We start from the raw sequence: 11,042 nt of genomic DNA, 5'->3' as shown, positions 1-11,042 counted from the left end.
AGGCACTGCCTCCCGTGTGCCAGGAAACTAATAGACAAACATGAACCCAGACTAGCAAAGAGTGGAATGTGTTGCTAGATCTACTGGGTTTCATTTAGTGCTAAACTCGCATAGTTGGAGGTCTCCTTGGCAGGGTCTGGAAATTTCATACTTTTCTGAGTCTAGTTAAATGAAAACATTGTGAGCCCATTAGGCACGTAGAAAGTACCTGTATGTAATATATAAACTGCTTTGGTTGTCCCACAGAAAGGCGATGTATCAAGAATCTAATAACGTAAACATAAGCTATCAGGTGAAGGTGATTTCTTCGTATTTCTAAGAACCGGTTAGGCTGGAAACAAGAGTTTGGTTGTGTGGACGGAATCAATTGTACACAATAAAAACAAAAATGAGATTCCATTGTAACTATTTTTATCTTCTTTTGCAGGACAGTAAGATTTGAATGGTCCCATATTTTGACCAGACTTCAGTGAAACTGGCACATATATTGTACCTCAGTGGAATACAAATTAGAAAGCAAAAATTGAAATGGCGGCAGCAAGGTGGACCTGGACCTGTATGGTTGCCCAAATTCTGCTCTTTGCAGCAACCGCAGCTGTCTCTAAGCAATTATCCAACACAAAAAGAAACTTTACCACTTTCCATGTTCAACATGTAGATTGGACTTTTAACCACTTGGTGGTTGATAATAGAACTGGTCACATATATTTGGGAGCAGTCAACTGGATCTACAAACTCTCCAATGACCTAAAAATATTGGCAACCCACCAGACTGGTCCAGATGATGATAACCCAAAATGCTATCCTCCTAAGATAGTTCAACCCTGCAGTGAGCAGTTGACTTTAACCAACAATGTTAATAAAATGCTCTTGATAGACTACAAAGAGAATAGGTTAATAGCCTGTGGCAGTCTTTACCAAGGGATCTGCAAACTCCTGAAACTTGATGATCTCTTTAAACTTGGGGAACCTTTTCATAAAAAGGAGCATTACCTTTCTGGGGTTAATGAAAGTGGCTCTGTTTTCGGAGTCATAGTTTCCCATAGCAATGTGGATGACAAACTTTTCATTGCTACTGCTGTGGATGGCAAACCAGAGTACTTTCCAACCATCTCTAGTAGAAAGTTGACCAAGAACCCAGAAGCTGATGGAATGTTTACTTACGTATTTCATGATGAATTTGTAGCTTCGATGATCAAGATTCCCTCGGACACATTTACCATCATTCCAGACTTTGACATCTACTACATATATGGCTTCAGCAGTGGCAACTATGTCTATTTTTTGACTCTTCAGCCTGAGATGACCTTCCCACCTGGTTCCACGACAAAGGAGCAAGTATATACATCCAAATTGGTACGACTTTGTAAAGAAGATACAGCCTTTAACTCGTATGTCGAGGTGCCCATTGGCTGTGAGCATAATGGAGTGGAATATCGATTGCTTCAGGCTGCTTACTTATCCAAAGCTGGATCCATACTGGCAAAAACCTTAGGAATTGGGTCCAACGATGATGTCTTATTTACTATTTTCTCTAAAGGGCAGAAAAAAAGGATGAAATCCTTGGACGAATCTGCCCTTTGTGTTTTTGTCCTGAAGGAAATTAATGACCGAATAAAAGAGAGGCTGCAGTCCTGTTACAAGGGAGAGGGAACACTAGATCTTGCCTGGCTTAAAGTGAAAGACATTTCCTGTAGCAGTGCAGTAAGTTGCTATTTTCATATCTTTAACTTTGAGATTAACTTGTTCATTTATTCTAGTAATGCAGTGGTTCCCAAACCTGGTCCTGGAGGCACCCTACCCAGTCAGAGTTTTAGGACAGCCACAATAAATATTCATGAGACAGATTTGCATGCACTGCCTCCACTGCATGCAAATCTCTCTCATGAATATTCATTGTGGATATCCGGAAAAACCTGACTGGCTGGGGAGTCTCCAGGATCAGGTTTGGGAATCACTGTAGTATTGGCTGCATGAGAAAGTGTAATTTTGGAAACTGAGTATTAAGACTTGTAATAATTATCTTGGAAGAATATAAGGAAATATGATTTTAAAAAATACATAAAAAGGAAAGAAAACAAAAAAAAAGTCATAAAAATGTTTCCCCTTTGTTCCTCAGAATTTTGACCTACATTTATTAAAACATTTTCCACTGTGATATTAATGTATGTTTGTCAATGTTTTAATATTTGTACAGATGGAATTTGCAGAACCTACATAAGAAAGTAAAAAAGGAATAATTTTGGACTTTAGATTTGGCCATCCTCACTTTTTTGACAGATTGAATCACCATCAGGCAAAATGCAAGATTACTCCTTTCCTGCTAACACTTTAAGTCCCTCCTTTTAGAAGCATCCCCATGTGTAAATGGCAGCATTCATACACGTAAAGAGGCTTACACGTATAAATGGCATTTCACAACAAGGACCATTTACATATTAGGAAGCTAACTATGTCTAGATGTCAACGGGGCATGGATAGGGTGGAGAGAAGGTTGTCCTGGGCGGTCCTACAAATACAGACATGGATTCCTAATTTTATACTGGGAATCCATGTCTATATTGCAGAGGCAGCTGTAAATGTTGACATCTGGCACTCCAGTCACCTCCTTCTAATGGCTGCCCTCTATGATCACCCTCCCCTGATATCTGACCCACCACTCTGACTCCTGTAGCAGCAACTCCCTAAGGCCACAAGCTCCCATGGCAGAAAACCCGAATGCATAACATCCCTGAGGCAGGAACCCCCTTGTGGTCACAACCACAGTGGCAACCTCCCTACAAGGCCAACCCCCCAGATAGCTGCCTCTCCTATTCCCTGATTTCCATTCTGGCTTTACCATGGGTTTCTGGTGTCTACTGGTGGAAGTGATACCGACTTGCTCCCCCACAATAGTCTCTGGACTCAAAATGGCTGCTTTGACCTCTATCAGTAAGTGTCGGGTTTCATGTAAGGGGTTCTAGGACCATCACAACAGGAGCAAATGAAAACCCCTCCCAATAAGGCTAGGGTGGGGATTAGGGGTTGGGAAGTTTGCTACATGGTGGGGAGTTCTGGGATGTGGATTTCTTGTCTCATGGAGGGTTGCCGTGGGGGATTTAGTGCTGGGGGTGGGGTGGAGGAAGGTGTTTGGCCACAGTAGGTCATAGTGCAGATGAGGGGGGGGGGGACTGTGATTGGGGTCTTCTACAATGGGAGCAGTGATTTTAGAAAGCCACTCCCATGTATTGTGTGTGTGTGTGTTGGGGGAGGGGATTTCTAAATTAATTTCCCTCACATGCCGCTTTCTAAATGTGCTGCTCCCTCTGTATGTCAAGGGACTAATATGTAGAGTCCTGCACCTTTTTTACCAGGGGTTGTATATTTGGCACAGTATCTTATAAAATAGTTTAAAAGACTTGATCGACCACCCTTCTATTTTATTTTTATAAGTATTCACAATAATTCAAGAAAAACTCTTGATTTGAAAGATTGAGGATTGTAAGCAATACAATTTCAAAATAAACAATTATTCAAACAGTATATTATTTGCCCCTCCAATCTCAAGTCCACCACTTTAAGGAGAGAACAAGGTACAATTCCACGTAATATGTATGCCACTAATTAAAGCAAGGAAATAGAAGAGAAACTTAAAGTGCCATGACAATACATAATCACGGAGTAGATGTTGATAATGTTCTTGGCTGTAGATTAGGATTAATAGCAGCCCTCGACTCTAGAAAAGAGTTCAGGTGTGTAGGGGTCATAAAAGATATACTTAACTGAATTAATTCTCAATACACATTTACAGGGAAAGTTAAGCCAAAATAAACCACCCAATTGTAAAACCCTGGGCCGGAGTTATAGAAATAATTGACGTCTCTTTTGAGTTGCTCTTGCAATATCAGGAAATATTCTAATCTTGTTATTCATAAAGAGTTCATCCCTATGGTGGAAAAATTGTCTCAAAATCCAGTCACGATCTGGTTCCAGTATAAAAGTCACAATTAAAGTAGATGGTGTACTGCCCTTCTCATCCTCATGAATTATTTGTGTAAGATTCAATGTATCAAATGAAACTTCTGCTCCTTGTTCAACTTGATTAATATTTTCTTTTTTATCCTTTTTATATGGTGGTAAATAATATATCTTGGAAACTGGCGGATAGTCCTGTTCAGGAATCTTCAGTATTTCTTTTTTTTTTTCCCCCCAAACTTTATTTATTAATTTTAAACAGTACAATCTTCAGTATTTCTGATAAATATTTCTTAAAAGTTATTAAAGGAGCGACCGAAGTAATTTTTGGAAAATTAATCAACCTTAGAGTTTTAACCCTTAGTTGATTTTTCTAAATTCTCAGATTTATAATGTAACAAAGTATTTTCCTTAATCAAATTAAACTGTGTCTGTTGACGAGATTTTGTTATCATTATTCTTTTCTGTTGTTTTCTCAATTTTAAGTGTTCTTGCTTCCGAGATTGAAATTTTTTGAAATGGTAATTTTGAGGCTTGTCACCAGTAACAATTTCTGTGAAAAAGAAGTTTCTAGACCCATAAGAGCTTCCCATATTGAGTCTAAGGTAATAATGGGTGGTTTTGAAAGTCATGGAATTTGTTCAGTCCATAGTAGAGAGGTGTGGTAGCCGTGTTAGTCCACTCTTAAGGTTATCAATAGAAATCAAACAAAATAAAACATGGAAAAGAAAATAAGATGATACCTTTTGTATTGGACATAACTTAATACATTTCTTGATTAGCTTTCGAAGGTTGCCCTTCTTCATCAGATCGGAAATAAGCAAATGTGCTAGCTGACAGTGTATATAAGTGAAAACATTCAAGCATTACTATGACAGTCTGACAGGGTGGGAGGATGGGGGTGGGTAGGAGGTATGCATGGGGACATCAAAGCATATCATTGATATTCTAACAGGATAGGTGAGAATCCTGAAAGGTAACTTTAAAAACATACAAGAACGTAAGACCTTTGAAGTCAGAATGATTGAATATTTTAACACCCAACAGAAAGGACTTAACAAGGATCTGGGGTTCCTAGCCCATTATAAACCATAAAGCTGTATTCTCTGTTGATCACCCCACCCCTCACCTATCCACACCCATCCTGTTAGAATATCAATGATATGCTTTGATGTCCCCATTGCATACCTCCTACCCACCCCATCCTCCTACTCTGTCAGACTGTCATAGTAATGCTTGAATGTTTTCACTTATATACACTGTCAGCTAGCACATTTGCTTATTTCCGATCTGAGGAAGAAGGGCAACCTTCGAAAGCTAATCAAGAAATGTATTAAGTTATGTCCAATAAAAAAGGTATCATCTTATTTTCTTTTCCATGTTTGATTTTGTTTGATTTCATTCAGTCCATAGCAAACGTGAAAAAGTAGTGGCAGAGGAGTCCTGAAGTACAAGCCAGGTTCTGACAAGATCAGTTTGTGCTATTTAACAGTGGTTGTATTACTTGCATTTATCTATTTTTTAACCAGCTGGACTGTACATAGTGTTTTTCAATACATTTTTTTTAACTTGATTACTTTTGTCTTGTGCATGGGCTACGGTTTAGAAACTCAGGTAGACCTGAAATGGACTACCACACCATTTGCTTGTCCCCATCCTTGCTTTTCAAAACGTATCCAAACCCATCAATGACTAGTCTTACACCCTGAGCTCACTCTGTATACAGATATGTAAATTTACTACTGATAATAACCAGAACAGAGACGGATCCCTCTTTATCTCTTCTCTCCACAGTTCTTTGGAAAGCGAGTGGGTAATCATTGTTAATTTATCTCAAATTTGTCTCAGAAGGGAGATAGGATTTAAACCAAGAGTAAGCCAGTTGTTATAGGCATAATACCTTACTCAACAGATCATAAGAAACCCTAGAGAAGACACGCTCTGTGATTAATTAAGCTCAGTTCGAGTAAGTTAATACAAATTATTTATTGGACTTCTGTCTTAATATCCTTTCTTGCCTTGAACATCTTTTAGCTTTTGTTGGCTCAAATATTGGCCTGTTTTTTTCAAGAGCAACACATTCCTATAAGTCTCACTCAAGAAACACGAACTTCTTAAAATGCTTTGCCCCTTCCACCCCTTACAGCTATATAAACTGGCAAACCTAGTGCTATGTGTCCTAGCATGAAAAAAGACTTGCGTCTCAATAAACAGCTGCTTTCCTTGTTTGTTAGTTCTCCCCTCACCCAAGATATAAAGCTCCCAGGTGCCTTCTAACCCCCCCGGCTGAGCCTATCAGAGAGCTGCAGCTGAGGTACAGGGCTGCTGAGAGGCTCAGCAGAGACCTGGAGTATGCCTTGGGAGGAAAACAGTTTCCTTTCTGCTCATCATATGTAATATAGAGAGCTTCTTCATCTGTGCTATTTTCTATGGCAGTGCATCGCCTCAAAAAAGGATTCTGCAGGTCGATGATGCTCCACCCCACATCAGTGGCGTAGCCAGGGGGGGGGGTGCCAGGGGAGCAGCCGCTCCCCCAAACGGAGTTCTGCCAGCTCCGGCGCCTATTTCCTTCTCAGTGTGTTGCATTGAAAATGTGCTCCAGCGCCGGCAGAAGTCTGCGCTCGCGCCGCTCTTGCTCCCCCCGCGCCGTTAACCTGGCTCCGCTTCTGCCCCACATATTACTACTACTACTACTTAACATTTCTAAAGTGCTACTAGGGTTACGCAGCGCTGTACAATTTAACATGGAAGGACAGTCCCTGCTCAAGGAGCTTACAATCTAAAAGACAGGTGTACAACCTAAAGACAAGTGTACAATCTAAAAGACAGGTGTAGAGTCGATCTGATAGGGCATACTATATTTCTCGAAAGGTTAGGTGCCGAAAGCAGCATTGAAGAGATGAGTTTTAAGCAGAGATTTGAAGATGGGTAGGGAGGGGGCTTGGCGTAGGAGTTGACAAAGATTGTTCCAGGCATAGGGTGAGGCAAGGCAGAATGAGCAGAGCCTGGAGTTGGCAGTGGTGGAGAAGGGTACTGAAAGGAGGGATTTGTCCTGTGAGTGGAGGTTACGGGCGGGAACATAGGGGGAGATGAGGGTAGAGAGGTAATGAGGAGCCGCAGACCGGGTGCATTTGTAGGTAAGGAGTAGAAGCTTGAATTGTATGCGGTATCTGATCAGAAGCCAGTGAAGTGACTTGAGGAGAGGGGTGATATGAGTATATCGGTTCTGGCATAATATAAGACGTGCGGCAGCGTTCTGAACGGATTGAAGGAGGGATATCTGAATAAAATCTTTAAGGGGAAAGTTACTAAGGTGTGGTAAAAGGTGGGCTTTTTCCACGCTTTGGTTTTACCATGGGAGTATCTCAGTACTGCAGGTTGCTGACACCCATGATAAAAGAATGATGTTGCTTTCGAGCCACCTCGCACCGCCAAGCTGCAGCCCAGCATTCCCAGGCTGTGTAGTAAAGGGGCTGGCACATAAAATCCAGAGCGGTGGGCAGAGCGCTCCTTCAAGGGTGAAACCCATCTTGAGCTCTCCCCTACTGAAGGCCCCCCCATACCTATCTTAGATTGCTTCATGGTGCGATCGCACCTCAAGTGTTGTGTTCAGATATAGCAGAGTTAAAAAAGGTTCAAAGAAGAGCGACCAAAATGATAAAGGGGATGGAACTCCTCTTGTAAGAGAAAAAGCTAAAGAGGTTAGGACTCTTCAGTTGGAAAAGAGATGGGTGAGGGGAGATATGACTGAGGTCTACAAAATTCTGAGTGGTGTAGAATAAGTAGAAGTTAATCAAAATTTTTTTTACTCGTTCCAAAAGTACAAAAACTAGGGAACACTCAAAGTGACATGGAAATACATTTTAAAACAAATAAGAAGAAATATTCTTCACTCAACAAATAGCTAAGCTCTGGAACTCTTTGCTAGAAGATGTAGTAACAGTGGTCAGCATATCTGGGTTTAAAAAAAGTTTGGAGCAGTTCCTGAAGGAAAAGTCCGTAGTTTGCTATTGAGACAGACATGGGGAAGTAACTGCTTGCGCTGAGATTGGTAGCATGGAATGTTGCCACGATTTGGTTTTCTGCCAGGTACTTGTGACCTGGCTTGGCCATTGTTTGGAAACAGGATACTGGGCTAGACGGACCATTGGTCTGATCCAGTATGGCTACTCTTATGTTCTTATGTAAAATTCCCTGTTGTCTAGTGATGCAGGTAGGAGCGATTCTCAGTCATACCTGCCCTCACTAGTGACTTCTTCCAAAATAGCGCTAGCAACACCTAGTGGTAGTCTCACAGTACTACTGCTAGGGGGGGAGTCATGTTTCCATATAAGGGCATATAAAGGCCACGGTATAGTATTTATATACTGATGAATTGCTTTATATGCATTTACATGCCCCTGCCCCAATATACAAGAGGTTCACTACAGGAGAAAAGGAGAGAGTGGCCCAACCTGTTCTTATTGGAGTAGCCTAGTGGTTAGTGCAGTGGACTTTGATCCTGGGGAACTGAGTTCGATTCCCACTGCAGCTCCTTGTGACTCTGGGCAAGTCACTTAACCCTCCATTGCCCCTGCTACAAAATAAGTACCTGAATATATGTAAACCGCTTTGAATGTAGTTGCAAAAACCTCAGAAAGGCAGTATAACAAGTCCTATTAACAAGATTCCATGCTGAATCTCAAAGAGTAGCAACATTCCGTGTAGAACCCCAAAGCATAGCAAGATTCCGGAATCCCAAGGAGTGGAAGAGTAGCCTAGTGGTTGCTACTATTTGAGATTCTACATGGAATGGCGCTAGTGGAGGAGTAGCCTAGTGATTAATGCAGCAGACTTTGATCCTGGGGAACTGGGTTCAATTCCCACTGCAGCTCCTTGTGACTCTGGGCAAGTCACTTAACCCTCCATTGCCCCTGGTACAAAATAAGTACCTGAATATATGTAAACCGCTTTGAATTTAGTTGCAAAACACTCAGAAAGGCAGTATATCAAGTTCCAGTTCCCTTTCCCTTATGACATCACAATATCAGAAGTGAGCCAAGTATTGGGCAATCTAGCCATTGTGACATCACTGATGAGGTTGGCTCTTATTGGTGGAATGAGTGGAGGAGTAGCCTAGTGGTTAGTGCAGCAGACTTTGATCCTGGGGAACTGAGTTCGATTCCCACTGCAGCTCCTTGTGACTCTGGGCAAGTCACTTAACCCTCCATTGCCCCTGGTACAAAATAAGTACCTGAATATACGTAAACCGCTTTGAATGTAGTTGCAAAACCCTCAGAAAGGTGGTATATCGAGTCCCATTTCCCTTTCGCTTAATTCAGATGTCCTTAAGAGCTCAATATTGTGGAGAGAAGAAAAGGAGACAGCTGGCCAACTGGTGCTTAATGCAACAGATTTCATAATCGCTTAGAAATTATGTACAAAGATTCCGCACAGTTGAAGTAAAAAATTATGCATTTGAATTAATTGAGGGACTTAATTATCAATGCAGGCTACTGCTAAGACATGTTGTATTACTGCTAATTCATGCTATTTTAACAGTCCCATTTAATACAATGAGACCTAGTTACTAATAACTGGGGTTAACAGTAAAATAACATGTGTTAACAGTAGCTCATGTTGATAATTTCTCTCCTACATTTGAAGCATTCAGTGTAATCCAGCAATCAGCTTTTCATACATTCATAGTTGAAAAAAGCACAGATATTTCTGTTCCCAAAATGCTGTTTTTTTTTTTTTTATATTCAGTTTAGGAAAGCTGGTGATCCTACACATGCCACTGCTTGTGCTGGAAGTATTATATTAGTATCTTGTGACAGTACTGTAGTAGTTTCAGCAATCAAGCACTTTCAGTTGTGGAAATGATTTCAATAAGAAAAGAATGGTGATGTTTACATCAGGGAAACTTGGAAGATGTAATGTTGTGGCAATCCATTCCTCATTTGCAGCGTTGGGTAAAATCATTTTCACAAAGATTTCAAATCAAAATGAAAATTGCTAAGGGCCCTGTTTGCTAAGTCGCGTGGTGGGCACGCCAGCATTTTTAACATGTGCTAAAAATTAGCGCACGTTAATACTAGAGGCCTCCATATATTCCTATGGGTGTGTCTAGCGTTAGCATGAACTAAAAATGCTCTCGCGCCTTAGTAAGCAGGGCCCTAAGAATAAATTTAATTTGAAATCAAAACCAGTAAGCCAGTTGTGATTTCAAATTGAAGCCAATCAACAAATGATTTCAAATTGAAAATCGGCAAAGCAAGGTACCACAGTTAAATGTAATTGTCACAGGACAGGATTATAGACTAATCCATCAATATTGATAAGCATAGATGTGCAAATTACAAGTCTATATATGGCAAGAATCTATATATATAAAAGGCAACCCCAACGTTCTGAAGCCTCCACGGAAGTTGAGGCGCCCGAGATATCCGGTGTGCCCTGGAGTGTCTGCACCGCCCTCGCGTCAAAACGTCATGACATCGAGGGCGGAGCTATTGACACTCGAGGGCCGAAACGGCCCACAGCGAACAAGGCAAGTAGCTTCCAGGGACGGAGGGAGGGGGCCCCTTGCTAGCGCCCGTTTCATTCCGCTCAGAAACGGGCATTTTTTCCTAGTTAATATATAAATAGGGTTTATGGACTTTGGTAGCTTAGGCTCGAGTTTAGATCTCACCGGTGTTATTGACCATCACAGTAATGAATCCTAAGGTTAAATCAACGTCCATCAACAAATGAATTTTGATTTAATAACACTGAACTATTTTTATTTGATTACTTTAATCACGTTATTATTATTGAACGTTATACATTACCAGTGATCTCAAATACCTGAAATGAATTGCTTATCTATTTTCTTTTAGTTTACTTTATATTTTCTGTACTTTAATTGCAATAATATTCTGTATTTCTCATTCCGGAAATGGCGATCGCCACTACGGCATAATGTAAGCCACATTGAGCCTGCAAAGAGGTGGGAAAATGTGGGATACAAATGCAGAAAATAAATAAATAAAAAGATACACAATCACTTGACTATTTGATTTCAAATATAAAATCAAAATCAGGGTAAAAGACTGATTTCAAATAAA

General features: G+C 40.7%; 1 protein-coding gene across 1 annotated transcript in view; it reads left to right on the top strand.

The window, feature by feature from the left end:
• Positions 1 to 528: 528 nt before the first annotated feature.
• The window catches only part of LOC115478998 (plexin-A4-like), a 950,498-nt gene continuing 939,984 nt past the window's right edge, over positions 529 to 11,042 (top strand). The window contains 1 exon segment of the mRNA XM_030216702.1: positions 529 to 1,704. Coding sequence (XP_030072562.1) covers positions 529 to 1,704 — 1,176 coding nt within the window.

This window comes from Microcaecilia unicolor, chromosome 10 (assembly GCF_901765095.1).
Source record: "Microcaecilia unicolor chromosome 10, aMicUni1.1, whole genome shotgun sequence".
NCBI classification, from domain to species: domain Eukaryota; kingdom Metazoa; phylum Chordata; class Amphibia; order Gymnophiona; family Siphonopidae; genus Microcaecilia; species Microcaecilia unicolor.
The sequence above is the reverse complement of the archived record's forward strand: the minus strand, read 5'-3'. Positions and strand labels throughout refer to the sequence as shown.